The sequence below is a fragment of the Hemitrygon akajei genome, chromosome 15, assembly GCF_048418815.1.
Source record: "Hemitrygon akajei chromosome 15, sHemAka1.3, whole genome shotgun sequence".
Taxonomy (NCBI): Eukaryota; Metazoa; Chordata; class Chondrichthyes; order Myliobatiformes; family Dasyatidae; genus Hemitrygon; species Hemitrygon akajei.
In genome coordinates, this window is record NC_133138.1 from 53,855,894 (window position 1) to 53,882,977 (window position 27,084).

General features: G+C 39.0%; 1 protein-coding gene across 2 annotated transcripts in view; it reads left to right on the forward strand.

Moving 5' to 3' along the window:
* Positions 1–27,084, forward strand: part of LOC140739358 (glutamate receptor ionotropic, delta-2-like) — a 506,376-nt gene that overhangs the window by 411,787 nt on the left and 67,505 nt on the right. For both annotated transcript variants that reach the window (XM_073067583.1, XM_073067584.1), the window contains one exon: positions 14,635–14,947. In XM_073067583.1, the coding sequence (XP_072923684.1) occupies positions 14,635–14,947 (313 nt within the window). The remainder of the gene's footprint in view (positions 1–14,634; positions 14,948–27,084) is intronic.

The window sequence follows — 27,084 nt, forward strand, 5'->3', positions numbered from 1 at the left end:
AATCTATCCCTGCTAGCGGCCGAGGTGCTACACCTGCCCGTTCACCTCCTCCCTCACCTCCATTCAGGGCCACGAATAGTCCTTCCAGGTGAGGCAGCACTTCACCTGTGAACCTGCTGCGGTCGTCCATTGTTTCCAGTGCTCCCAATGTGGTGTCCTCTATGTTGATGAAAAGCAGTCATAAGTTGAGGACAGCCCTGTCAAGAATTTCCAAAAGCAGAACTATTTGATGGCCAAACATTTTAATTCTACTTCCTATTGCTGTTCTGACATGTCAGTCAATGGTCTCTTTCTTGTGTAATGATGAGGCCACCCTCAGGTTGAAAGAGCAATACATTATATTCCATCTGGGTGGCCTCCAGCATGACGGCATAAATATTGATTTCTCCTTTTGGTTAAAAAAAAACCATCCCTTCCCCTCTCCTTCTATTCCCCACTCTGACCTCTTACCTCTGCTCACTTGCTTATTACCTCCCCTGGGTGCCCCTCCTCCTTCCCTTTCTTCTATGGTCCAGTCTGATCTCCTTTAAGATTCCTTCCTCTCCAGACTTTTAATCTTTCCCATCTACTAGCTTCACCTATCACCTTATAGCTATCCTCTTTCCTCTCCCCCCATGTTTTTATTCTGGTGTCCTTCCCTTTCCTTTTTCATTCTGAAGACAGCCTGGAAAGTTGACTGTTCATTTCCATGGATGCTGCCTGAGCTGAATTGAATTGAATTGAATGATCTTTATTGTCATTATACATAGGTACAATGAAACTCTGTTTGGCCTCCTCACAGGCAATCAAATAAAGTGGTAGATAAAAACAAGCCAGTAATAGAAAAACAGTATTAGATAGGTAAGTAGCAGAAAATAAGTTGCAGCAGCACCAGAATGTCACAGTAATGCACAAAGTGCCATTAGTGCAAGTATTTGAGTCCTTGTGTGTGCTCACAGTTTCAGTCATTGTTCTGTGGGAGTGGTGTGATGGAGGCCACAGCTTTGGGGTAGAAGCTGTTCCTCAGTCTATTTGTTCTGGCTTTTAGTGTCCTGAACCTTTTGCTGGATGGCAGTGGGTCAAACAGGGAGTGTGGTGTCTCTGGTTATGCTGATTGCTTTCCTCCTGAGTCTGCTGGAATAGATGGTGTCCAGTCCTGGGAGCTCCATCCTGACAATTTGCTGGGCCGCCTTCACCACAGCTCAGCGGCTGTGCACTTGGCTTACCACACTGTGGTGCTGTTGGTCAGGATGGTTTCTGCTGAGTTCCTCCAGTATTTTGCCTAGTTTCCTCCTTACTGGCCTTCTCTTTCACATCTAATTGCTTTGTAATAATGGCTTTTAATTCAACCATCATTGTGGTTGGACTTGGACAGTATATTGGTTATATTCAAACCGAGAAACTTGAGGCTCTCAACCTTTTCATCCTCAATACTGTAGATGTAGACAAGAGCATGTACACTAACACCCCTCAACTTTCTGAAATCAGTGTTGACATTGAAGCAAGGTTGTTGTCATGACACCGTATCAGTAAACTCTCTATATACTTCCTCTAATCTGACTCATCATTACTTGTGATGCAGTCCACCACAGTGGTATCATCTGAAAACTTGTAGTTGGACTTAGAGCAAAATCTGGCAACACACTCCTGAGTGTACGGGAAGTAGAGCGAGGGACTGAGGATGCAGCTTTGAGGAGCACCAATGTTGAGAATAATTGTGATGGATGTGTTGTTATCCTTACTGATTGTGGTCTGTTGGTCAGAAAAACAAGGATGCAGTTGAAAGCAATAACTCCCAGGGTCCAGAGTTTTGTGATCAGTTAGCTTGGGATAACTCCCAAGGCAGAGTTATGATCTATAAACAGTAATCTGATGCTCCAGATGCTCCAGAGATAAGTATAAGGTCAAGAAGACTGTGTCTGCTGTAGACCTATTTTTGCTGGTAGTAAATTGCATGTCAAGATTGTCTGGAAAAATGGAGTTGAAGTGTGCCCTGAACAGCTTCTCAAAAAACGACATAAAGGTTAAAGTTAGAGCCTAAACTTTGGTTAGGCTGCCCTTGGAATATTGTGTGCAATTATGTCCACTCCATTACAGGAAGGATATGGAAGCTTTGGAAAGGGTACAGATGAGATTTATTAGGATTCAGCCTGGATTAGAGAGTACGAGTTGAAAGGAAAGGTTGCACAAACACGAGTTATTTTCTCTGGAGCATAAAAGGCTGAGGGAAGACCTGTTCAAAGCCTTTACAATTAAAAGAAACATAGATAGGGTTTTCCCCAGAATAGAAATGTTGCCATCTAAAGGACATGCATTTAAAGTAAGAGTAGGAAAATTAAGGGAAGATGTGCACAGCCGTGGGTTTTTTTTACACACAGAGGCTGGTAGGTGCCTTGAATGAGCTGTCAGGGATATTGATGGAAGCAGTTACAATAGTAGCATTTAAGAGGCTTGTAGACAGATGCATGAATAAACAGGGGTTGGAGGAATATGGATCATGTCCAGGCTGATAACATTTTGTTTAGGCACCATGTTCAGCTTACATATTGTGGGGCTGAAAGATCTGTTCCTGTGCTGTATTGTTCTATATTCTACGTGGAACATAGATGATTTGATTATAATACCACAAATAGTAAAAGTGGAAAATTTGATTTGTCTGTAATGTTGAAACACTGATTAAGGTAAAAAAAAGACAGTAAAAAATTGGAGTTTTCCTGTTACTGACACTAAAGTTATAATTAAATTATAATTCCAACCCACTCAAAGCTACACTCATAAAATATTACATTTATAATGATTCGTCATTTTATAAATTGTCATAAATTACAAGTACTAATGGTAATGAAAGCTTGGAGAGAATAACAACATAAATATATTCTGCATGAAAAGCACCTTGGTGGTAATTTTTGTCATAATTTGTTTGCATTCAAACAACAATTTCTAAATCTAAATGATAACATTCCATAATGTCTGCAAATTCTGTTTCTCCCCCAAAACTAAAGTTCTAATTGTGCAATTTTCTGCATTAGCAGGATTATAGATTGACAATAGTTGCTTTGGGTTTCAGAACATCTGCAAACATCAATTCTAAGGCTGGAACTTCCTGAATAAATCAGACAAAAACTATATTAAACTGATAGAACATTTGAACAAACTGCATGGATTTTGATTAGATTAACCATCTAAAACTAACATTGAGAGCAGAATTAATGTGTTGGCTTATATTATTTTCATTAGTTTTCTCAATTGTTTTGACAGTTATTTTTATATTATTCTTTCATAATTGAGGACATCTTATAAAACAAAATATTTTAAAAGGGACATTTGTTTTCCATGAATATAACGAAAATGTTCATTCATATTAAGAGCAACATTTTTCCTTTCTAAAATTTCAGTGAGGCTAACAGAAGTAATCTTGTGATTTAAGCAGTGTATTGAGAATTTTCCAATTGTACATTAAATCTCAGAAAGCAATGAAGAACCGATTCAGTCTATGAAGTCTATGATTGCTCAGTGTAAGAGCAATCCAGCTTATCAAGTTGCAGACCCTCCCTCACCAGCCCCTATAATCCTGAAAACTCTTTTCAGCAGTAGCTGCGTGATGTGGGAGCTGGTGGACCCCATTGTGGTTCCTGGTGACCATTTCTGCAGCAAGTGTTGACTGCAGGAGGACCTCAGGCTCAAAGTTGATGACCTGGAATCTGAGCTTCAAACACTGCAGCACATCAGGGAGGGGGAGAGTTACCGGGATTCTCTGTTTCGGGAGGTGGTCACACACATTAGATCAGCTGCCTCAAATTTGGTCTGTGGTCAGGGACCAAGAGGGTGTGACTGTGAGTGTGGCGGGTAGTGACAATGCTGGAGGAGCCTCAGCCCTTGAGCTTGTCCAACAGGTCTGAGATTCCTGCTCCCTGTGTGGATGAGAGTGGGGGCTGTAGGAAGGAAGAACACCCTATACATGGCACTGTGGTTCAGGGAGCCATTCAGGAGGAGGGGGAGAGAAGAGAAATGTAGTGGTAATTGGGGATAGTATAGTCAGGGGAATAGACAGAGTTCTCTGTCGTGAGGATAGAGTGTCCCGAAGGCTGTGTTGCCTACCTGCTGCCTGGGTTCAGGATGTCTTATCTGACCTGCAGAGGACTTTGCAGTGGGTGGGGAAAGATCCAGTTGCCGTGGTCCATATGGGTACCAACAACATAGGTAGAATGAGGAAAGAGGTTGTACTGAGGGAATTTGAACAGCTAGGGACTAAATTAAAAAGCAGAACCAAAAAGGTGGTCATCTCTGGATTATTACCTCAGCCATGTGCAAATTGGCATAGGGTCAAGAAGATTGGAGAGTTAAATGTGTGGCTCAAGGATTGGTGTGGGAGAAATGGGTTTGAGTTCGTGGGAAATTGGCATCAGTATTGGGGAAGGAGGGAGCTGTTCAAATGGAACGGGCTCCACCTGAACTGTGATGGGACCTGGATCCTAGCAAATCATATAACTGGGGCTGTGAATACGGCTTTAAATTGAATAGTAGGGAGGTGGGTTCAACATGATGGAGAAGTATGGATAAAGTATAAGAAAAAGCAAAAGATAAAAAAGGGAAAAGTAAGAGCCGAGTAAAGAAAAGTCAAGTGCAAAAGAATAAAAGATTACACGATTTTAAAAGCACAATGAGTGCAAGGGTACTTAATTTGAATGCCCAAAGTTTTCGAAAAAAGGTCAGTGTACTTGTGGCTCAAACCTGTACAAAGAGGTATGATTTAGTGGCCATTACAAAGACGTGGTTGCAGGGTGAAGAGGATTATGAATTAAATATCCAAGGATATCAGGTAATACGGAAACATAGGCAGGAATGTAAGGGAGGTGGGGTAGCACTCTTAATTAAGGATGAGTTCAAGGTGAGAGACAATACAAGATCTAAGGAGCAGAATGTTGAATCTAACTGGGTAGAGATTAGGAATAGTAAAGGGAAAACAATCACTGGTGGGAGTTGTCTATTGGCCACCAAATAATGACATTGCAGTGGCACAGGCAATAAACAGAAATATCTGAGGCCTGTAAGAATGGAACAGCAGTTATCATGGGGGACTTCAACTTACACATAGATTGAGTGAATCAAGCTAGTCAATGCAGTTTTGAGGAGGACTTCATAGAATGCATCTGTGATAACTTCCTCGAACAGCATGATACTGAACCTACAAAGGAACATGTTGTCTTAGATCCAGTCCTGTGCAATGCAGCAGGTAAAATTAGTGACCTTGCAGTTAGGGATCATCTAGGAAGAATGATCACAGTATGATTGGATTTCTCATACAAATGGGGGTGCAATAATCTGATCTAAAACCAGTGTATTATGCCTAAACAATGGAGACTGCAATGGGACGAGGGAGGATTTGGCTGGTGTAGACTGAGAACACAGGCTATATGGCGGGATGGTTGGGGAACAGTGGAAGATCTTCAAATAATTTTTCATGGTGATCAACAAAAATATATTCCAGTTAAAAGCAAAGACAGTAAAAGTGGGGAGAGTCAGCCTTGGATATCTAAGGAAATAAAAGAAGGCATCAAACTAAAAGCTTGTGTATACAAAGTCGCCAAGAGCAGTGGAAAACTGGAAAATTGGGAAAACTTTAAATGTAACAAAGTACCACTAACTAAGCATTAAAGAAAGGGAAGCTAGATTATGAAAATAAACTAGCACAAAATATAAAAATGGATTGTAATTTTTTATAATTATATAAAGCAGAAACGGGTTACTGAATTGAATGTAGGTCCCTTAGAGGACGAGAAGGGAAAACTGATATTCGGTAATGAAGAAATGGCCAAGGCTTTGAATGACTATTTTGTGTTAGTCTTTATGGTGGAGGACGCACCTAATATGCAAAAGAGTGGTATTATGGATGCAATGGGAGGTGAAGACCTTGATACAATAGTTATCATAAAGAGGTAGTGCTGAGCAAACTTGTAGGCTTGAAGATAGATATGTCCCCTGGTCCTGAAGGAATGCATCCCAGGGTACTGAAAGGAATGGCAGGTTATAGTAGAAGTTTTAGTGATGATTTAGCAAAATTCTCTGGACTTTGGGCAGGTCTCGGCGAATTAAGAAGATGGTGAATGTCACACCACTGTTCAAAATAGTATGTAGGTAAAAGGCAGACAACTTTTGGCCAATTAGTTTAACATCTGTGGCTGGGAAAATGCTCGAAGCTATCATTAAGTAAGAAATAGCGAGTCTTCTAGAAAGAAATTGATCCATCAGGTAGACACAGCATGGATTCAGCAAAGGCACATCCTGTTTGACAAACTTACTGGAGTTCTTTTAGGATATAATGAATGCAGTGGATAGAGGAGAACAGATGGATGTTATTTACTTGGATTTCCAGGAGGCGTTCGATAAGGTGCCACATAAAAAACTTATCCATAAGATAAGATGCATAGAATTGTGGGTGATCTATTAGCATGGATAGAGGATTGGTTAACTAATAGCAGAGAAAGCAGAGATTTGGGATACATGGGTGTTACTCTGGTTGGCAATTAGTGGTGACCCCTATGCCGCAGGGGTCGGTGCTGGGCCCACAACTGTTCATGAAATATGTTAATGATCTGGAAGAGGGGACAGAGTGTAGTGTATCTAAGTTTGCTGATGATACTAAATTGAGTGGAAAAGCAAACTGTGCAGAAGAAACAGAGAGTCTGCAGAATGATATAGAAAGGTTAAGTGAGTGGGTCTGGAAGATGGAGTATAATGTTGGTAAATACAAGATCATCCACTTTGGAAGGAAAAATGAAAGAACAGATTATTATTTAAATGGTAATAAATTGCAGCACGCTGCTGTGCAGAGGGACCTGGGAGTACTTTGCATGAATCACAATAGGTTGGTTTGCAGGTGCAGCAGGCTATCCAGAAGACAAATGGCATGTTGGCTTTCATTGCTAGAGGGATTGAATGTAAGAGCAGGGAGGTTATGCTGTAACTATACAAGGTACTGGTGAGGCCACACCTGCAGTACTGCATGCAGTATTACTCTCCTTACTTGGGGAAGGATATACTGGCTTTGGAGGCGGTGCAGAGGAAGTTCACCAGGTTGATTCAAGAGATGAGAGGGTTAGCTATGAGGAGAGATTGTGTAGCCTGGGACTGTACTCGCTGGAATTTAGAAGAATAAGAGGAGATCTTGTAGAAACATATAAAATTATGAAAGGGTTAGATACGGTAGAGACAGGAAAGTTGTTTCCACTGGTAGGTGAAACTAGAACTGGGGACATAGCCTGGAGATTTGGTAGAGTAGGTTTAGGACTGAAATGAGGAGGATCTGCTTTTCCCAGAGAGTGGTGAATCTGTGGAATTCTCTCCCTCGTGAAGCAGTGGAGGCTACCTCAGTAAATATATTTCAGACAAGGTTGAACAGACTTTTGCATAGTAGGGGAATTTAGTGTAATGGGGAAAAGGCAGGTAGGTGGAGATGAGACCATGGCCAGATCAGCCATGATCTTATTGAATAGCGGTGCAGGCTCGACGGGCCAGATGGCCAACTCCTGCGCCTATTTCCTATGTTATGTTTCCATTCAGATACACTTTCAGCTCCCTATCAAATGCAGCAATTGAATCGTCTTTGACTAGCACTCTCAGCAATTCATTCCAGATCCAGATCACTTGCTTTGTTACACTTTTGAACTATTGCTTTTTCTGTTGGTATATTGGTTTGGCAAGCCATAGTTAGTCAGGATATAGTGCCCTGACAGAGGTAATAGGCTATCTCTTATAGTTGACTGAGTGGAACTAGCTTGATGAGAGATGTATTCCAACTATAAAAACAATTAACAAACATTAAGCATACATTCCCTTTAAAAAAACGTTCATCTTTGTAGAAAATACATTGCTTCATCTTGAACTAACAGCAGCTTCTGGTAATTAGATTTATTAACTTGATATAAATGCCGAAACTTTCACACTCCATTAGGGGTGTTAAGCAACTGCTGAGTTTCAACTAATGCCTAATAGGAAGATCTATAAAACATCTTTGGGATGATTTACCTTGGTAGCTGTGTTAAAATGAAAACTGCAAGGTTCTCAAAAATATTTGCCTGCAGAGATGAAAAAGAGCCTGCAAAGAATCTTGTGAAGCAGGTCATGGCTTTAATGAAATCCCTTCACAGCAGATATGGCACGGTATAACAACATATAAAGTTACCCTGAAAGTAAGAGAAAACATGGTGTATGGGAGTCATCATGGACATGTTTTCAATGTGTGCCACAAATCACCTGATCCTTATGATCATCCTAACAAATTGATTCCCATACAGAATGTAACCCCACTTCACTATAAAGCTCATTATTCAAGGAGAGATTGCTGCATCTTTAGGGTAGGCATTATAGAATTGTGAGGTCTAGAAAGAATGTGACAAGTATTGCAACATTAAAAGTACTGTAACATAACTTTTTATTAATTCAAAAGTAAGACTTAATACAACAGATGTCCTTCACAAATTCATTAAGACTTTTAAGTCTCATGCTGTGATACTGGACAAATTTCTTCCAAGAAGTTTGATAATACAAAAAAAGTTATTAATAGGATATTCTTATTGTACATTAATGTGCAGATTTAAAGATAACATTTATTTCACATGCATGAAAATATATGAATATCATTTAGTCAGTTTTTTTGTAATTCGTATTTCTAATAACTTGGGCAAGTTGGATTATTATTGTCACATATAGTAAGAATATAATGTAAAACTGTTCTATAGCTTATCCGTACAGATCATTTAATTATAATCATGCATTGAGTTAGTTCAAAGGAAAACAATAACAATATGCAGAATCAAATATTACAGTTACAAGGAATGCATTGTTTGCAGACAAACAGGTGTAAGACCTTAATGAAGTAAATTGTAAGCTCAAGATTTCATCTTATCACATTAGGACACTGTTCAATAGTCTGAAAAAATAAGCATAGAAGCTGTTCTTGAACCTGGTATTATCTGATTTCAGGTTTTTGTATCTTCTGCCAGGTGGGAGGAGATAGAAAAAAGACTGTCCAGTGGCTGAGTGGGTCTTTAAGTAAATTGGCTGCTTTCCCCTGGCAGCAAGAAGTGTAGACAAAGTCCAGAGAGGAAAGGCTAATTTCTTTAATGAGCTGACTGTGCAACTCTGTGATATTTCTTGCAGTCATGAGTAGAGCAGTTACCTTACCAAGCTATGATGTATTGAGTAAGATGCTTTCTATAGAACACCTACAAAAATTAGTCAGGGACAAGGTGGACATGCCAAATTTCTTTAACCTTCTGAGCAAGTAGAGATGCTGGTGCGCTTTTTTGGCCATGCATTTATGTGGCAGACCAGGTCAGCTACTGGTAAGAATTTAAAGCTCTTATCCCTCTCAACTTCAGCACCCCCACTGATGTAAAAAGACTGTGTACACTGCCATCTTCCTGAAGTTAATGATGAGCTCTTTTGTTTTGCTGATATTGAGGGAAAAGTTGTAATGATGCATGCCACTGGGTTTGTCTTCTCCTTGTATTGTGACTCATCATTCTTTGAGAGTCAGACCAAAGTGACGGTGGTGGCTTCTCTGAATGTGTAGAAAGAGTTAGAGCAGGATCTGGTCACATAGATTTGAGTGCATGGGGAGAACAGGGAGAAGCAGCCTTGTTGAGCACCAGTGTTGAAAATAATTGGGGCATTGGTGTTGTTGCCTGTCCTTACGCACTGCAGTTATCAAAACAAGATGGTGCTGGAGCAAGGTGACTCATTGCAGATATACTCATTAATTATTTTTCCTTACTCCTTTTGCTACATATCTTGGCATAATCTAATCTACTTTCTCATTATTTTATCTACAAAAGTAATTAACTTTAAAACACACAACACATTAGTTTTATTTTCCTCCTGACTCCGATGATCTTCTTTGAGCAACTTCAAAAAGGACAATTAAATTCAAAGTTGCTAGTTTGGTTTATCAAGACAGGAAGTATTGCCATTCAATGATAAAACACATTGAATTCAAATGCATCCATAATGAATAAATTCATCTACAATGCAGCAAGGATTGAAATAATAGATCAGATTTAATATTTTGGAAAGAAGCAATAGAGGATGGATTATGAATGTAACATTCAGGAGTGAGTCATGCCTCCTGTTTAATGGTAATAAAATACTTGACTGCCCGCCATATTCTACTTAAATATTCTATCTGCATCTGCCCTTGCTGAAGTTAAATTTGTTTTTTTTTTGCAGTTTTACTATTTATATCCCTATTTGAATTCTTTCCAACCAAGTTGAATGCAAATGTTTGCTTTCTAATCTGATTTCATTATGGATCAATCAACATATTCATACTCAGAAATATATTAATTTTTTCTTTTTTTGTTTATCTACTTTCACCTATTAAGGCAAATAAATTATTAGTGCTTATTAATATACATATATGCAGATATATTGTATTATTTGATTAGATACATCAGTGACCCTAAGCACAATCAGGTTCATGAGAAATCATGAAAATCAGTACAATTCATGAAAAAAAATAGACTGCTGAAAATTTGGATCACAGGATGATAACATCACACTGTCAAGTAAATGTATTAAATCTTTAAAATGGCACCACATTAGATGGTTCCCAGAACTTACTGTAAGTCAATGAATGGTTTATGTTGTTGTATTGAGATGGAATGACTGTAGGAGCTTACTAACAGGCTGACATGTCTACTTTGTCTGCATTTGTAAATTATACGAAGCCTTTTTATAAATTTAAGCTTTCATGCCAATGAAAAGTGCTGAGAAAGAAAAGTAGCATTTTGTCCTTGTAAAGTGATGACTAAATGAAGGGTATTGACCCAAAACATCAGTTGTCTATTTCCCTCCATATATGCTGGCTGACCCACTGAGTTCCTCTGGTACCTTTTCACACATCAACAAAACTGGTCCTAAAATCTACACTATTAACTTAAAAGTAATTGTTTCCAAATTAAAATGAGATTTAAATTGTCACATCTCAATATCTAATGCATTTAATTGTCCACTTATTCAACCATCATTTTATCATTTAATACCACGACAAAGGAAATGGCTAATACAACTTAAGTTGAATCTTTTAACACATTTATTTCAACACTGTCATTTTCCAGGGAGGAAGGCTACATTTGTATGTTACTAGAGTGTCCAATGACAATGTAACACAAGATATGAAGTTAAACAAGCTTTGATTTTTACTCTCATTTTCCTTAATTGCTTTAAATAAGTAGAGATATCATTCAGTCTCTTTGAAAATAATTTAATGTTAAAATGCATCAATCATCTCAAAAGCAAAACATGTTGACAGTGGAAACCTAAAGTAAAGTTAAAATATATAGGAAGATTTCAGGAGTTTTGCAATTTCTGTCCTTTATCTCCCCCCCCCCCCCCACCAAATTAACAGATACAGAATGTCCTACTTTTGCACTTTTGTAAAGAAAACAATATGGTGGTGTATTATTTTAATGTTGATAGATTTAGAAAAGCTGATGTATGATGGGATGTGGATAATCTTACAGTACATATTAGTTATCAAAATCAAACATGCAGGGGAAACTGGTAGTTAAGAAGTCGAGTGATATGTTAACACTTCTTACAAAAAGTGTTAAGTGTTGAAGAAAGGATATCTTTCTACTATTACATAAGGTTTTGTTGAGACTAGCTGTAGAGTATTTTTTGAAACTTGATCTTATCTAAGAAATGACATACTTGCTAAAGAGAGCAAAAGTTTATCAGAACATTTCTTGGGATGATAAACAAGTGTATGAGGAGAAATTAACTTGACTATATCTCTATCCACTAATCTTGAAAATGAGAGCAAATCTCAATGAAGCATACAAAATTTTGAAGGGGCTAGATTATTTGGATGCAGTAATAATGAGTATCAGTGGGTCTGAATGAGAAGAGGGTTATATTTGCAGGATACTGGGATGCAGAAAAAGAGACATAGTAAACCTGCAGAATTCTCCACCATTAAACTCAGGTACTAACTATATTTAAGCATGAGGGGGATGATTTTCAGGTCAAGTCAAGTCACTTTTATTGTTATTTCTACCATAACTGCTGATACAGTGCATAGTAAAAATGAGACAATGTTTTTCAGGACCATGGTGTTACATGACACAGTACAAAAAGCTAGACTGAACTAAGTAATAAAAAAAAACAACACAGAGAAAGCTACACTAGACTACAGACCTACACAGGACTGCATAAAGTGCACAAAAACAGTGCAGGCATTTACAATAAATAATAAACAGGATAGTAGGGCAAGGTGTCAGTCCAGGCTTCAGGTATTGAGGAGTCTGATAGCTTAGGGGAAGAAACTTTTACATATTCTGGTCGTGAGAGCCTGAATGCTTCGGAGCCTTTTCCCAGATGGCAGAAGGGAGAAGAGATTGTATGAGGGGTGAATGGGGTCCTACATAATGCTGTTCCCTTTGCGGATGCAGCATGTAGTGTAAATGTCCGTAATGGTAGGAAGAGAGACCCTGATGATCTTCTCAGCTGACCTCACTATCCGCTGCAGGGTCTTGCGTTCCGAGATGGTGCAATTTCGGAACCAGGCAGTGATGCAGCTGCTCAGGATGCTCTCAATACAACCCCTGTAGAATGTGATGAGGATGGGGGTGGCATATGGACTTTCCTCAGCCTTCGCAAAAAGTAGAGATGCTGCTGGGCTTTCTTTGCTATGGAGCTGGTCTTGAGGGACCAGGTGAGATTCTCCATCAGGTGAACACCAAGAACTTTGGTGCTTTAAAAATGTCAACAGAGTATGGGAAGAGAGTAGGAGTGTGGATCTGCTGTGATTGTTTTGAAAGGTGGAAGTGGCTCAAGGGATTTAATGACCTACTCCTGCTCCTGTTTTCCACATTTGTAGCAGTAAGGGATGGAGTTAATATTTCTGGCAGTAAAATAAAATACTTAATTTTAATCTATGTCAGTATTTATTTCTCTTTTAACAAATAATTAAATAGTTTATCTTACAAACTAACCTGGCCTACAGTATGTTTAATATCACTGACATATATCACAAAATTGGTTGTTCTGTAGCGGTAATACAGTGAAGTACTTTAGTGCAGAGAAATTACTTTAGTTTGAGGAGGAATTACTTTAGTGCAGAGAAATTACTTTAGTCAGAAGGTCTGTGGAATTTGTTGCCAAGAGCAGCTGCAGAGGCCAAGTCATTGGGTGTATTTAATGTAGAGATAGATAGGTTATTGATTAACCAGGGCATTAAAGGGTATGGAAAGAAGGTAGGGGAGTAAGGAGATGACTGGAAGAATTGGATCAGCCCATGACTGAATGGCGGAGCAGACTTGATGGGCGAAATAGCTGCTTCTGCTCCTGTATTGTACGGTCTTATGGTCTAAGTACTTAATAAGGAAAAACTATGAATTATAATAATTACAATGAATATACACATACAGTGTATGTAGGTGTATATATATAGATAGTTTTATATATATATATATATATATATATATATATATAATTAGTGCAAAATGAGAGCAAAAATGGAAACAAAATAGTCAGTGTTTTCAAGGGTTCAATGTCCATTCTGAAATCTGATAATGGAGGGGAAGAAGTTGTTCCTAAGCCATTGAGTGTGTGTCTTCAGGTTCCTGTACCTCCTCTTTGATGGGAGCAATGATAAGAGGACATTTCCTGGGTGATGGGAATTCTTAATGATGGATGCAGTTTTTTTGAAGATGTCCTTGATGAGAACTGGGCCCATGATGGAGCTGGCTGAGTTTACAACTTTCTGCAGCTTTTTCTGATCCTGTGTAGTGGCCCCTCCATAGCAGGCAGTGACACAACCATTAAGAATGCTCTGTGTCATACATCTGTAGAATTTTGCAAGTCCTTCTTGACATGCTAAGTCTTCTCAAACTCCTAATGAAATACAGCCACTGCCATGTCTTCTTTGTAATTGCATCAAAATGTTAAGCTCAAGTTAGATCTTCAGAGATACTGACACCCAGGAACTTGAAACTGCTGATCCCTCGCTGAGAACTCAAACTTCCTTTCTGAAGGCCAGAATCAATTCCTTGGTCTTTCTGATTTGGAATGCAAAATTATTGTTGCAATACAACTCAACCTATCGCAATCCTGTACACCTCTCTGTCACCATCTGAAATTCTGCCAACAATAGTTGTGTTATTGGCAAATATATCAGTGGTATTTGACCTGTGCCTAGTCTTACAGGGGAATAAATGTTCTGACTGATACATTTCTGTGCCTTTATAAAACACCAGTTGTTATATAAAGCTTTATTGTTGATATAGAAAACACAAATTTATTTTCTAAATGAAGACGATTTAATTTGTTTGATATATATATGTGTGTGTGTATATATATATATATATATATATATATATATATATATATATATCCATTTGACATATTTGACTGCATCAATATGTAATATAAGGCCTTGATCTGAATGCCATTGACTATTAACCAATAGTAATATTAATAACTCATGAATTGTGGTGTCTGCTAAATTTGTTTATTATCAGAATAAAAATGAGGTAAATTGTCTAGATATTTAATTTTAATACTTGAAAGATCAATTAGATAATTCCATTATCATTCTCAGCAACATAATAAATGAGCATAATATGTTTTGTTTTGTTTTAAATTTTCTTTTAGAGAGCTGACATAGCAGTTTCAGCCCTGACAATTACCCCAGAGAGAGAGAATGTAGTGGACTTCACTGGTCGATTTATGGATTATACTTTAGGATTTCTACTTAAGAAGCCAGAACAAAAAGTGGATATGTTTACCTGCCTAGAACCATTTGATCTAACTGTGTGGGCTTGTATTATTGGCACTCTATTTATAATCGGCCTGCTTGTCTGCATGTTCAGTTGGGTAAAGCCATCTCCACTTCAGATAGGATCTGTGACATCTACAACATTGTACAATGCTGCTTGGCTTGTGTATGGATCATTTGTACAACAAGGTAAGGATCTTTATGTCTTAACATGTCCCATCATGATCCGTACAGAATAAATTTATGTAATGTAGATACTAGCAATCTGTTAACTTATCTTTTAGTTTGTTATCTTCTAAGTACTGTTAAACACCTGACATTCCCTATACTAGTTCCACTGAATCCAATATAGCTTCATGCCTCTTCCATCTTAATTTTCTATTCGGTGCCAATGTAATCAGCTTGGTGACTGTCAACTTCGTTAAAATCAGAACATGTTTGAAGGGGTAATTTGTTCGGAGTGTTTCTGCTTCCATAGCTCCTCCCGTGAATATACATTCAGTACTACCAGTGTTGTTGCAGATTAACTGATCTCTGAAAATTTGCATTCATTCCTCAGTTACACTTAATTTATTTGTGTACAAGGCAGATAGCATGGTCCCTGTCACCAAATATTTCTGAAGATTGAACAAAGAAATGCCTTTTTAATGCCTAATTGACTAGTTGGATACAGATATTGACTAACTGGTAACCTGGTACATGTTCAATTTCCTTATTTGCATAATTAATCACCAAGAGCACAACAATAATGTAGGTACTGTTAGCCAATAAATTCCCTACAGTAAAGGCGAATAATACTTCAGAATTAGTCAAGTAACTGACTGATAGTGTCACCCCAGAATCCTTCATTTGCATCCTTGTCTTGGACGCTGCTGAGCCAAAGACTTCTTTTCAAAGGCCTCACTTGCTTGAGTTGACTGCAGATTATCAGTAAACTGATCTTCCCAGCACATTACCTTAACCCTTGCTGCAACTTTCACACCAGCCCACTTACGTTTTAACAGAAGCAATTTACCTCTGAATTTTTTACTCTAGCAATTTTTCTCCTTCCTTGATATGCAAAATGATAGTAAAATTTCATGGCTGTTAACACAATGGAAATGTATTAAAAAGTTAAAAATGATATATTTTAAGGTTTATTTTGAGCAATATATATGCCGGAGACATTATTATAGCAATTTCTTCAGGAGTATTAAAGTTGCTATACTGTCAAGCATGACAAATGTGAATGTGATGATAGCCATTCATTCAAGTGCACGAATATTTGCAACCACCTGTCAGTTATCAGATTACTTATGTATTATTTATTCTGTGGCTTCTAGAAAAACCTTGGATGAGTCTTCGATTTTTTTCAGGCACCTACAGCTAGGCTTAATGCAAACTGTGCTAGTACTAACACAAGTGCTTGAGGCAAATTTTCATAGCATTAAAACAAGTTTTTATGTGGAGACACATATTTTATTGATACAATGTGAATGGGATAAATATCATTTGAAAGCATCTAAGTAGTGGAGAGGAGTGTTAAGTTTCATCCAGCTTTCAACTTCAAAACTTCACCCTACTGTTGTAGTCATTTAACACTACTGCACAGAAACAGGCACTTTGGCCTTTCTAGTCTATGCTGAACCATTAATCTGCATAATTCTATCGACCTGCACCTGAACCATGGCACACCATACTACTGCTATCCGTGTGCTTATCCAGATTCCTCTTGAACTTTGAAATCAACCTCAGTTCCATGACTTGCAATAACAGCTCATTCCACACTCTCATCATACTCTGAGTGAAGAAGTTCCCCCTCATGTTCCCCTTAAACATTTCACCTTTCATCCTTAACCCATGACCTGTAGGTGTAGTCTCACCCAACTTTTAGCCTGCTTGCATTTACCCTATTCATACTCCTCATAATTCTGTATACATATATCAAATCTCCCCTCAAACTCCTATATTCTGGGGAATAAAGTCCTAACTTATTCAATGTTTCCTTATAATTCAGGTCATCAAGACCCAACAATATCCTTGTAAATTTTCTCTGCACTCTTTCAATCTTATTTATATCTTACCTGTAGGTTGGTGACCAAAACTGGACACAATACTCCAAATTAGGCCTCAATGAAGTCTTTCAAAATTTCAACATATCATCCCAACTCCTGTACTCATTACATTAAATTACAAAGCCCAATGTTTCAAAAGCTTTCATTAGTGCCTATCTGTGACAACACTTTCAAGGAATTATGGATCTGTATTACTAGAACCTTTATTCTACCACAGTCTTCAGTGCCCTACTGCTCACCATGTAAGAGCTACAACTTGAACTTGACTGTGTGAATTCCATCTGCTAATTTTCAGCCCACTTTTTTCAGCTGGTCAGATCCCACTGCAAGCTTTGATAGTCTTCCTCGCTGTCCAATACACCCCCTAATCTTGATGTCATCCACAAATTTGCTGATCAAGTTTACCAGATTATCATCCAGATTTTTGATATAGATGACAAGCAACAATGGACCCAACATCGATCCCTGGGGTACTCTGCTAGTCACAGACCTCCAGTCGGAGAGGCAGCCATCTACTACCACCCTCCGGCTTCTCCTGTGAAACCAATATATAATCCAATTTTCTACCTCGTCCTGAATGCCAAGCAACTGAACCTCTCATGCGGGACCTTGTCGAAGTCCATGTAGACAACATCCACTGCCTTGCCTTTACTGGCTGATAATTTCATGACATTCTTAGATCCATTCTTAAACAACATTAGCTATCCTCCATTACTCTGGAGCCTCACCTGTAGCTAAGGATGTTTTAAATCTTTCTGCTAGGGCTCCTTCAATTTCTATACTAGCCTCTCATATGGTCTGAGGGAACTCATTGTCAGGCCCTGGGGATTTATCTTCCTTAATTCACCTCAAGGCAGCAAACAGTTCCTCCTGGGTAATCGGTATAAGGTCCATGACATCACTGCAGCTTTGCCTCACTTTTGTAGACTCTGTGTCCATCTCCCATATCTCCAAATGCAGATGCAAAAAAAACATTTACGATCTTCCCCATCTCTTTCAGTTCCATACATAGATGACCACTCTGATCTTCCAAAGGACCAATTTTGTCCTTTGCTGTGCTTTTACTCTTAATATATCTGTAGAAGCCCTTACGATTCTCCTTCACCATGTCTGCTAAAGCCACCTCATGTCTTTTTTTTAACACTCCTGATTTTCTTCTTACATGTTCTCTTGCATTATACTTTTTATGTACCTCAATTGTTCCTATCTGCCTATACCTGCCATGCACCTCCTTCTTTTTCTTAACCAGGGCCTCAATATTTCTCGAAAACCAAGGCTCCCTAAACCTGTTATCCTTACCATATATTCGAACAGGAGCACATAAACTCTGTACTCTCAAAATTTCACTTTTGAAGGCCAGCCACTTACTAAGTACACCTTTGCCAGAAAACAGCCTGTCCCAATTCACACTTGTCAAATCATTTCTGAAACAATCACAATTGGCCATTTATCCAATTTAGAATCTCAACTCAAAGACCAGGCCTATCTTTTTCCGTTATTACCTTGAAACTAATGGCATTATCATTACTAGATGCATAGTGTTCCCCTGCACAAACTTCTGTCACCTACCCTGTCTCTTTTTTCTAACATATCTAGTACCACACTCTCTCATCAGGACTTCTATGCACTGATTAAAGAAACTTTCCTGAACACATTTAACAGGCTCTTTTCCATCCAGCCCATTTACAGTATGTGAGTCTCAAGCAATATGTGGAAAGTTAAAATCACCTACTATCACAACTTTATGTTAGCACAACCTGTGATCTCTATACACATTTGCTCCTCCCATTAATGTGGTCATACTTTTCTTAATCCCCATTTCTAACCATAAAGCCTCACTAAATGAACTCTCCAGATATTCCTGACTGAGCACTACCATAACATGTTCCCTGAATAGTATTGCCACCCTCCTCCTTTAATCCCTCCCACTCTATCACGTCTAAAACAACAGAATCCTGGAACATTAAGCTGCCATCCTACCCCTCCAGCAACTAAGCATCACTAATGACTACAATCTCGTAACGTGCTGATCCTTTCCCTAAGATCATCCACCTTTCCTACAATACTCCTTGCATTGAAATATTTGCAGATCAGAAAATTAGTCCCACCATGCTCGACTTTTAAGTCATGAATTTGTATGTAGGATTGACAACATCCTTCTCCACAGCCACACTCTATCTATTTTGGTGCTCTGGTTCCCTTCCCCTTGTAACTTTAGCTTAAACTCTCCTGTGCATTAGTAACAAACCTTCCCACTATGATATTAGTCCCTCTCCAGTTCAAGTGCAAACCACCGCTTCTGTAGAGGTCTCACCTTCCCTAGAAGAGAGCCAATGATGGAAAAATATGAAGCCCTCCCGCCTACAGCATCTTCTTAACTACATTTCAAACTGTATGAGTTTTCCTATTTTTGGCCTCACTAGCATGTGGCAGGGGGAACAATCCTGAAATCACAATCTTGAAGGTTTTGTCCTTTAATTTAGCACCTAACTCCTTGAACACACTTTGCAGGACCTTGTCGAGCATCCTACCTCTGTCTTTAGTTACAACATTGACCAAAACCTCTGGCTGCTCACCCTCCCACTAAAGAATGCTCCAACATCGATCCAAGATGTCCCTGACCTTCCATTCAGGAGGCAACAAACCATCCACGAATCTTGTTTTCATCTGTAGAACCTCCTTTCTGCTCATCTAACCAATTAATCCTCTATCATGACATCTCGACTCTTCTCCCTCCTCTTTTGAGCCACAGAACCAGACTCAGTGACAGAGACGTAACTGCAGTGGCTTTCCTCTGCTAAGTCATCCTCCCCAACATTATCCAAAGCAGTATACCCGTTGTTGAAAGGAACAGCTACAAAGTATTCTGCTCTGTCTGCCTATCCCCATTCCCCCTCCTAATGGTCACCCAGTTAACTGTGTCCTGCACTTTGGGTAAAACTACCTCCCTGTATGTCCTGGCTACCAACCACTCAGACTCCAAAATAATCTGGAGTTCAACCAGTTTCAGCTCCAACTCCTTAACATGATCTATTAGAGGTTGTAGATGGAGGCATTTCTTGTAGCTTTAGTCTTCAGGGACTACACCTACTGCTGGTCTCCCTGCCTTCCACATCCCACAAGAGCATTCCAGTATCCTGTCTGACATCCGCACTGCTCTAAATATACAATAGGAAATACAGAAAGAATAAATAATGATCTATTTATGGCCTTTGTCTTTCCTTGCCGAAGCTTCAATGAGCCAAAGCCTCAGCTCCCTATTCTAACACTGGCCCACTCACACAATGGCCGCTCTGATTAAACCTAAATTCCTTATCATTGGTCCATGCCAAGTGCCTGATTATACACAATCCAATGTCTCCTCAGGAATTGTGACACGCAAACAAATGCCCTGTCCCCATTCGCTTCTTTTAAACTCTCTCTCCCTCTGTGCACCCTGCTGAAGTTAGGCAGGATAAACTGTAGCAGTATGAAACCTGACTGCCCTGATGCATTGTATTCTCAGAGGCACAATTTAATTCAATGCACAGATTTTTTCATGACATTCCTTTGCACTGCACTACTGGGACATTATCACATTGTTATGATAAGATTCAAAGACACAACAAAAACCAAGGTTATGTCAAATGGAAAGTTGAGAACCCTTCTTTTGTGACAATGTTACATTATGCACATGAGTACTTTAAGATTTATACATATTTGCCAAAAAATTCATCGATGGCCAGTGTTGTTAAATCTATTGCAATTTGTTGGCTGCAATGTACAATGTATTTCTGAAATATGATTCCATTGATGTGTGCAGAGTGAAACTTTAGGCTACCTTCAGGCTATTCTCTACCAATATACTAGGGTAAAAGAGGTATCTCGCAATGGGATTCTGTTTTCAGTGAGCATACCTGCTGATGTTCATAATTTCTTGCACCTGAAGTGATGTACTCAGCACATTATATCTCCAACTTGTGCTAGCACCTACCCCTCTCCCCAGAATTAGTTATTCAGCTTTTACCAATATTTCTGGATTTTGGCAATATGTATTTCTACACTAGTACCGACTTCATTTTGCATCTAAATGATTAATTTCTCTGTATATAATCATCATCAGAGCTTGTTGCTCTTAACTTTACAAAATATTCACTCATATAAACATATTATACATTTACAATCATTTTGAGATAAACACTGGTATTTTGCTTCCAGGCATTGAAAATGTACATAATTTATAAGAAAAGGCCTACAAGAGAAGAGGCTGTCCTTGCCCACAAGAGGAGAGGCTGTACTTGATCCAGTATTGGGAAATGAACCTGGTCAGATGTCAGGTCTCTCAGTGGGAGAGCATTTTGAAGATAGTGATCACAATTCTATCTCCTTTACCATAGCATTGAAGAGGAATAGGAACAGACAAGTTAGGAAAGCATTTTAATGGAGTAAGGGGAAATATAAAGCCATCAGGCAGGAATGTGGAAGCATAAATTGGGTACAGATTGGGAAATGTATGGCAGAAATCTTACAAATGTTCAGGGGATATTTGCAAGGTGTTCTGCATAGGTATGTTCCAATGAGACAGGGAAAGGATGGTAAAGTACAGGAACCGTGGTGTACAAAGGCTGTTGAAAATCTAGTTAAGAAGAAAAGGAAAGCTTACGAAAGCTTCAAAAAACTAGGTATTGATAGCGATCTGGAAGATTCAGGAGACTGTAAGGCTAGCAGGGAGGAGCTTAAGAATGAAATTAGGAGAGCCAGAAGAGGCTGTGATAAAGACTTGGTGAGCAGGATTAAAGAAAACCCCAAGGATTTCTAGAAGTATGTGTAGAGCAAAAGGATAAGACGTGAGAGAATAAGACAAATCAAGTGTACAGTGGAAAAGTGTGTATGGAACCGGAGGAGATAGCACAGGTACTAAATGAATACTTTGCTTCAGTATTCACTACGGAAAAGGATCTTGGCAATTGCAGGGATGACTTACAGTGGATTTGAAAGCTTAAGCATATAGTCATTAAGGCAGAGGATGTCCTCGAGCTTTTGGAAAGCATCAAGTTGGATAAGTCTCTGGGACCAGACGAGATGTACCCCAGTCTACTGTGGGAGGTGAGGACAGAGATTGCTGAGCCTCTGGCAGTGATCTTTGCATCATCAATGGGGTCAGGAGAGATTCAAGAGGATTGGAGGGTTGCAGATGTTGTTCCCTTATTCAAAAAAGGGACTAGAAATAGCCCAGGAAATTATAGACCAGTGAGTCTTACTTCAGTGGTTGATAAACTGATGGAAATGATCCTGAGAGGCAGGAGAGGCATAAAATGATTAGAAATAGTCAGCATGGTTTTGTCGAACGCAGGTCGTGCCTTACGAACCTGATTGAATTTTTTGAGGATGTGACTAAACACATTGATGAAGATGGAGCAGTAGATGTAGAGTATATGGATTTCAGCAAGATATTTTATAAGGTACCCCATGCAAGGATTATTGAGAAAGTAAGGGGACAAGGGATCCAAGGGGACATTGCTTTGTGGATCCAAAATTGGCTTGCCCACAGAAGGCAAAGAGTGGTTGTAGATGGGTCATATTCTGCATGGAGGTCAGTGAACATTGGTGTGCCTCAGGGATCTGTTCTGGGACCCCTACTCTTCATGATTTTTATAAATGACCTGGATGAGAAAGTGGAGGGATGGGTTAGTAAATTTGCTGATGACACAAAGGTTGGGGGTGTTGTGGATAGCGTAAAGGGTTGTCAAAGGTTACAATGGGACATTGATAAGATGCAAAACTGGGCTGAGAAGTGACAATGGAGTTCAACCCAGATAAGTGTGAAGTGGTTCATTTTGGTAGGTCGAAAATGATGGCAGAATATAGTATTAACGGTAAGACTCTTGGCAATGTGGAGGATCAGAGGGATCTTGGAGTCCAAGTCCATATGACACTCAAAGCTGCTGCGCAGGTTGACTGTGTGGTTCAGAATGCATTGGTTGCATTGGTCTTCATCAGCCATGGGACTGAGTTTAGGAGCCTAGAGGTAACATTACAGCTTTTTAGGACCCCAGTCAGACTCCACTTGGAGTACTGTGCTCAGTTCTGGTTGCCTCACTACAGGAAGGATGTGGAAACTATAGAAAGGGTGCAGAGGAGATTTACAAGGATGTTTCCTTGATTGGGGAGCATGACTTATGAGAATAGGTTGAGTGAACTCAGCCTTTTCTCCTTGGACGGTGGAGGATGAGAGGTGACCTGATAGAGGTGTACTGTATAAGGTGATGAAAGACATTGATCGTGTGGATAGTCAGAGGCTAAAATGGCTAGCACGAGAGGGCACAGTTTTAAGGTGCTTGGAATTAGGTACAGAGGAGATCGTTTTTTACGCAGAGAATGCTGAGTGCGTGGAATGGGCTGCCGCGACAGTGGTGGAGGCACATACAATAGAGTCTTTTAAGAGACTCCTGGATAGGTAGATGGAGCTTAGAAAAATAGAGGGCTATGGGTAACTCTAGGTAATTTCTAAAGTAAGTACACTTTCAGCACAGCTTTGTGGGCCGAAGGGCCTGTATTGTGCTGTAGGTTTTCTATGTTACTATGTTCCTAAAATATTTTCTTCATGTTTTTGTAAATTATGTTTAAATTTTAGCGATCATTATCATGCTATTTAGCTTAAGAGAGTGCAGAAACGATTTGCAAAGATGTTGCCAAGACTAGCAGGCTTGAATTGTGATAAGGCTGGATAGGCTGTGACTGAGTACCCTGGAATGGAGGAAGCTGAGAAGTGACCTTATGGAGGTTTATAATATCTTGAGAGTCATAGAGTAGACAGCTACAGACTTTTCCCCAGGATGGGGAAGTCTAAAACTAGAGTGCAAGATTTATGGTCAGGAAAAAAGATTTAAAGATCGGCAAATATTTCAGACAGACAGTGGTAGATATATGAAGTAAACAGCAAGAGGACATTGTAGAGCTACAGTTACAAAGATGAAAGACTTTTAGATAAATACATGGAGAGAATCAGTTGAGTTCAGCATGGATGAATTCTGCCAAATGGCCTGTTTCTCTGCTGTATAACTTTAATTTCATGAATACTGTAACTTGATAATACAAATGGACATCTTATAGCAAATGATATTTATAGCTGTTTTCTGTAATAACTGGTACTCCTTTCATTGATTTATGTGAGTTCCATGCTATGTCAGCAAACAATGAACACAGCTTTTTTACCAGTTACTTTACTGAAATCTATCCTGAGTTTTGTTCTTAAAGCTTCTTCTTCAATTGAAAATGACTCCAGTTTGTCCTTTTAGTTAAAATGCCCCATATACGGGAATCATATGAGTGAACTTTTGCTGTCCTCCATTATTACATTTTGTAACTCTAAAATGTAAAACTAATCAAAAGAAAAACATGGAGCCATGGATAAATGTGTTTACTTCATTTTTACTTTAGAAGGGAGCTCAAATATGACATATGCCATTCATGTACTTTTACATATAGCCCATAGTGAATTATGTAAATAAAGAATGCTTAATCAAATAATGTATTTACAATTATTACTCAAATATTATTGAAATATTAAATACAAACACTTCTCCAACTCGATAAAGAATGCCTCTTAACCTATATACATACTTATATACAATAGAACACACCTCGTAGTACAATTTTCTTTGTTTTGTTATTTTGTACATTATTATTGCATATTATTGCACATTGGTAAATATTACTATGTATATTATTATTCTGTACTTTATTATTAGGTAATATTATTACTACTATTATTTATTATTATTGCTAAGTGTGTTTTTAAATGTTGCTGCTGTAATGAAATTTCCCACTCGAGATCAATAAAGTACTTACTGTATACAGTATATATAAGTGTAGTAAGGTTTTGGGGCTTCTCCTGTGGTCTCTGTAGGAGTTGACTCTGGCACTGTAGAAAGTAATTTTGACAGCTCTGGACACCTTTCTTCTCTAACAATTGACTCTGCTATCGTCAACTGATCAATGTGTCACCTCTAGATGACATCAAACATAATCACTCTGCAGAAGAACGATCCAGTTCTGTCCGTAATCTTTCCAAGTATCCACTTCTGATCACCTCTGTAGTTCCCCGCCAGGACTTGATTGAGGAGTCCTGAATTTATCTCAACTGTTCGACCCACAAAGCCCCTCTGAAATTTGTTTTGAGGTGAGTCAAGTGTCCGTGTAAGGGACAACCCAGGAACAGCATAGCTGGGAGTTATTGGTTGTGGAGTATGCTGCATTGTGATATGCAAGGAGGAAATTGACGAGTTTCTGATTCAGTGTGAATGTGATGTGCTCTGCTGACATTGCTCGCTGTGCATTCTTCAGAGTCTGGACAAAACTTTTCACCAAACCATTTGTAGCTTGGTGGTATGGTAAAGATGTAATAGGTCTTATTCCATCCATTTTCAAGAATTACTGAAACTCTTACACAATAAATTTTTGTCGATTATTATTAACTAATTGTTCTGGAACAACAATCCTTGAGAAGAGTATTCTCAACACATCAACAGAGTGTGTATCTGTAGTGGAGCCTATTAGGAACACCTCTGACTACTTTGTAGATGGATACTCTACTGCCAAGAAACTTGACCCATCAATGGCCTGACAAAATCCACATGAATCATCTGTCAGGGCATTGCAGACCATTCCCAGGGATGGAGAGGCACTGCTCTTGGTATCTTCTGGACGTGTTGGCATCTCAAACAGATCATTGCAAGCTGCTTGATCTGCTAATAAACCTCAGAACACCAGACAAAGCTTCAAGCCAACACTTTTATTTTGACCGTACCTAGATAGCCAGCATGTAGCTCCTCCAACACTTTAACTCTCAGCTTGGATGGTACAACAACTCTCAATCCCTACAAAAGGCAACCCTGTCAAGAGCAAGATCATCCAGGCACTGGATAAAATAAGGGAACTGGAATTTCAGCCTTTTTTGGATGGCCATATAGACCTGACACAACGTTGGGTCTTTTCTGGTTTTGCTTTGAATCACGTCTGCTATAAAAGAGAGACTTGATTTTATTGAGGAGAATACATCAAGAGGAGCATTCTATTTTGTTAATTTGAGGTATTTCCTTTTCCAAGGATAAATGAGAAAATACATAGGCATTTCCATGATTTGCCATCCTCTTGAATTTGATCTTGTAATTGTGCCTTCCAAGAAACAACCCATCTCTGTATTTGTGCTGCTGCTGTTAGTAGATCACCTGTCTGTAGATTGAAAATGGACACTAGTGATTGATGATCAGCACTCTTTCCAATCCAAGTACTGGATGAAACTTCTTTCAGCCCAAACGAGACTCAAGGCCTCCCTGTCAATCCGTGTGTAAATTGTCTCTGCAGTGGTAAGAGAATGTGATGCAAAGGCAATGGGTCATGCAAAGACATTGCCATCACTTGTAACATGTGACATGACTGCACTTTGCCATAAGCTGAGGCATAACAGCAAGCTTCAATGTATAATGTGGATCATAGCGTGTGAGTACAGTGTCTGATGTCACCATTTCCTTTGTCTTTTGGAAAGCCACCTCACACTGCTTTGTTCATTGCCATTTCTTCCCAATCTGCAGTAATCAGTTCAAAGGCTGGAGCACATTAGCCAGGTTTGACAGGAGCCTGTTGTAGTGATTGACAAATCATGAGAAGGTCCATACATTCTTTGGCCTTGCAGCATCCACCACTGCTTGAATTTTCTCAGCAGACTTGTATAATTCTTGTGCGTCAATGGTGTGATCACATAAGTAGTACTTGGTTTAAAGAATTCACACTTGTTGCATCGTACTCTGAGCCCATAATCTGCTAATCTTTTTAAAAATGGCTTGAGATTTTGGAGATGTTCCTTGTCATCTTTACCAGTAACAATGATGTCATCCAGGTAACACCAAGTGCCTGACATTCCTTACAACATCTGGTCCTTTACTTTCTGCCAGAGTGTAGGTGTAAATGCTACTCCAAAAATAAGCTGATTACAGTCCTTTGTGAATTTTTATGGTGAGAAGCACTTTGGACTCTTCTTACATTTCCATCAGTAGGTAGGTTTCAACTAAGTCCACTTTACTGAAGTGTTTTCCTCCTGAACAGTTTCCAAAAATATCTTCTATCCTGGTCAGAGGGTATTCATCTACTTTCAGTACTGGGTTAATGATGACCTAAAAATTATGACTGATCCTGACAGACCCCATTCATCTTGGATGTTGAGACCACTGTCATTGTCCATGAGCTCCACTTCAATTCCTATTCTTTCCCTTGATATGTTTGAAATTTCCAATA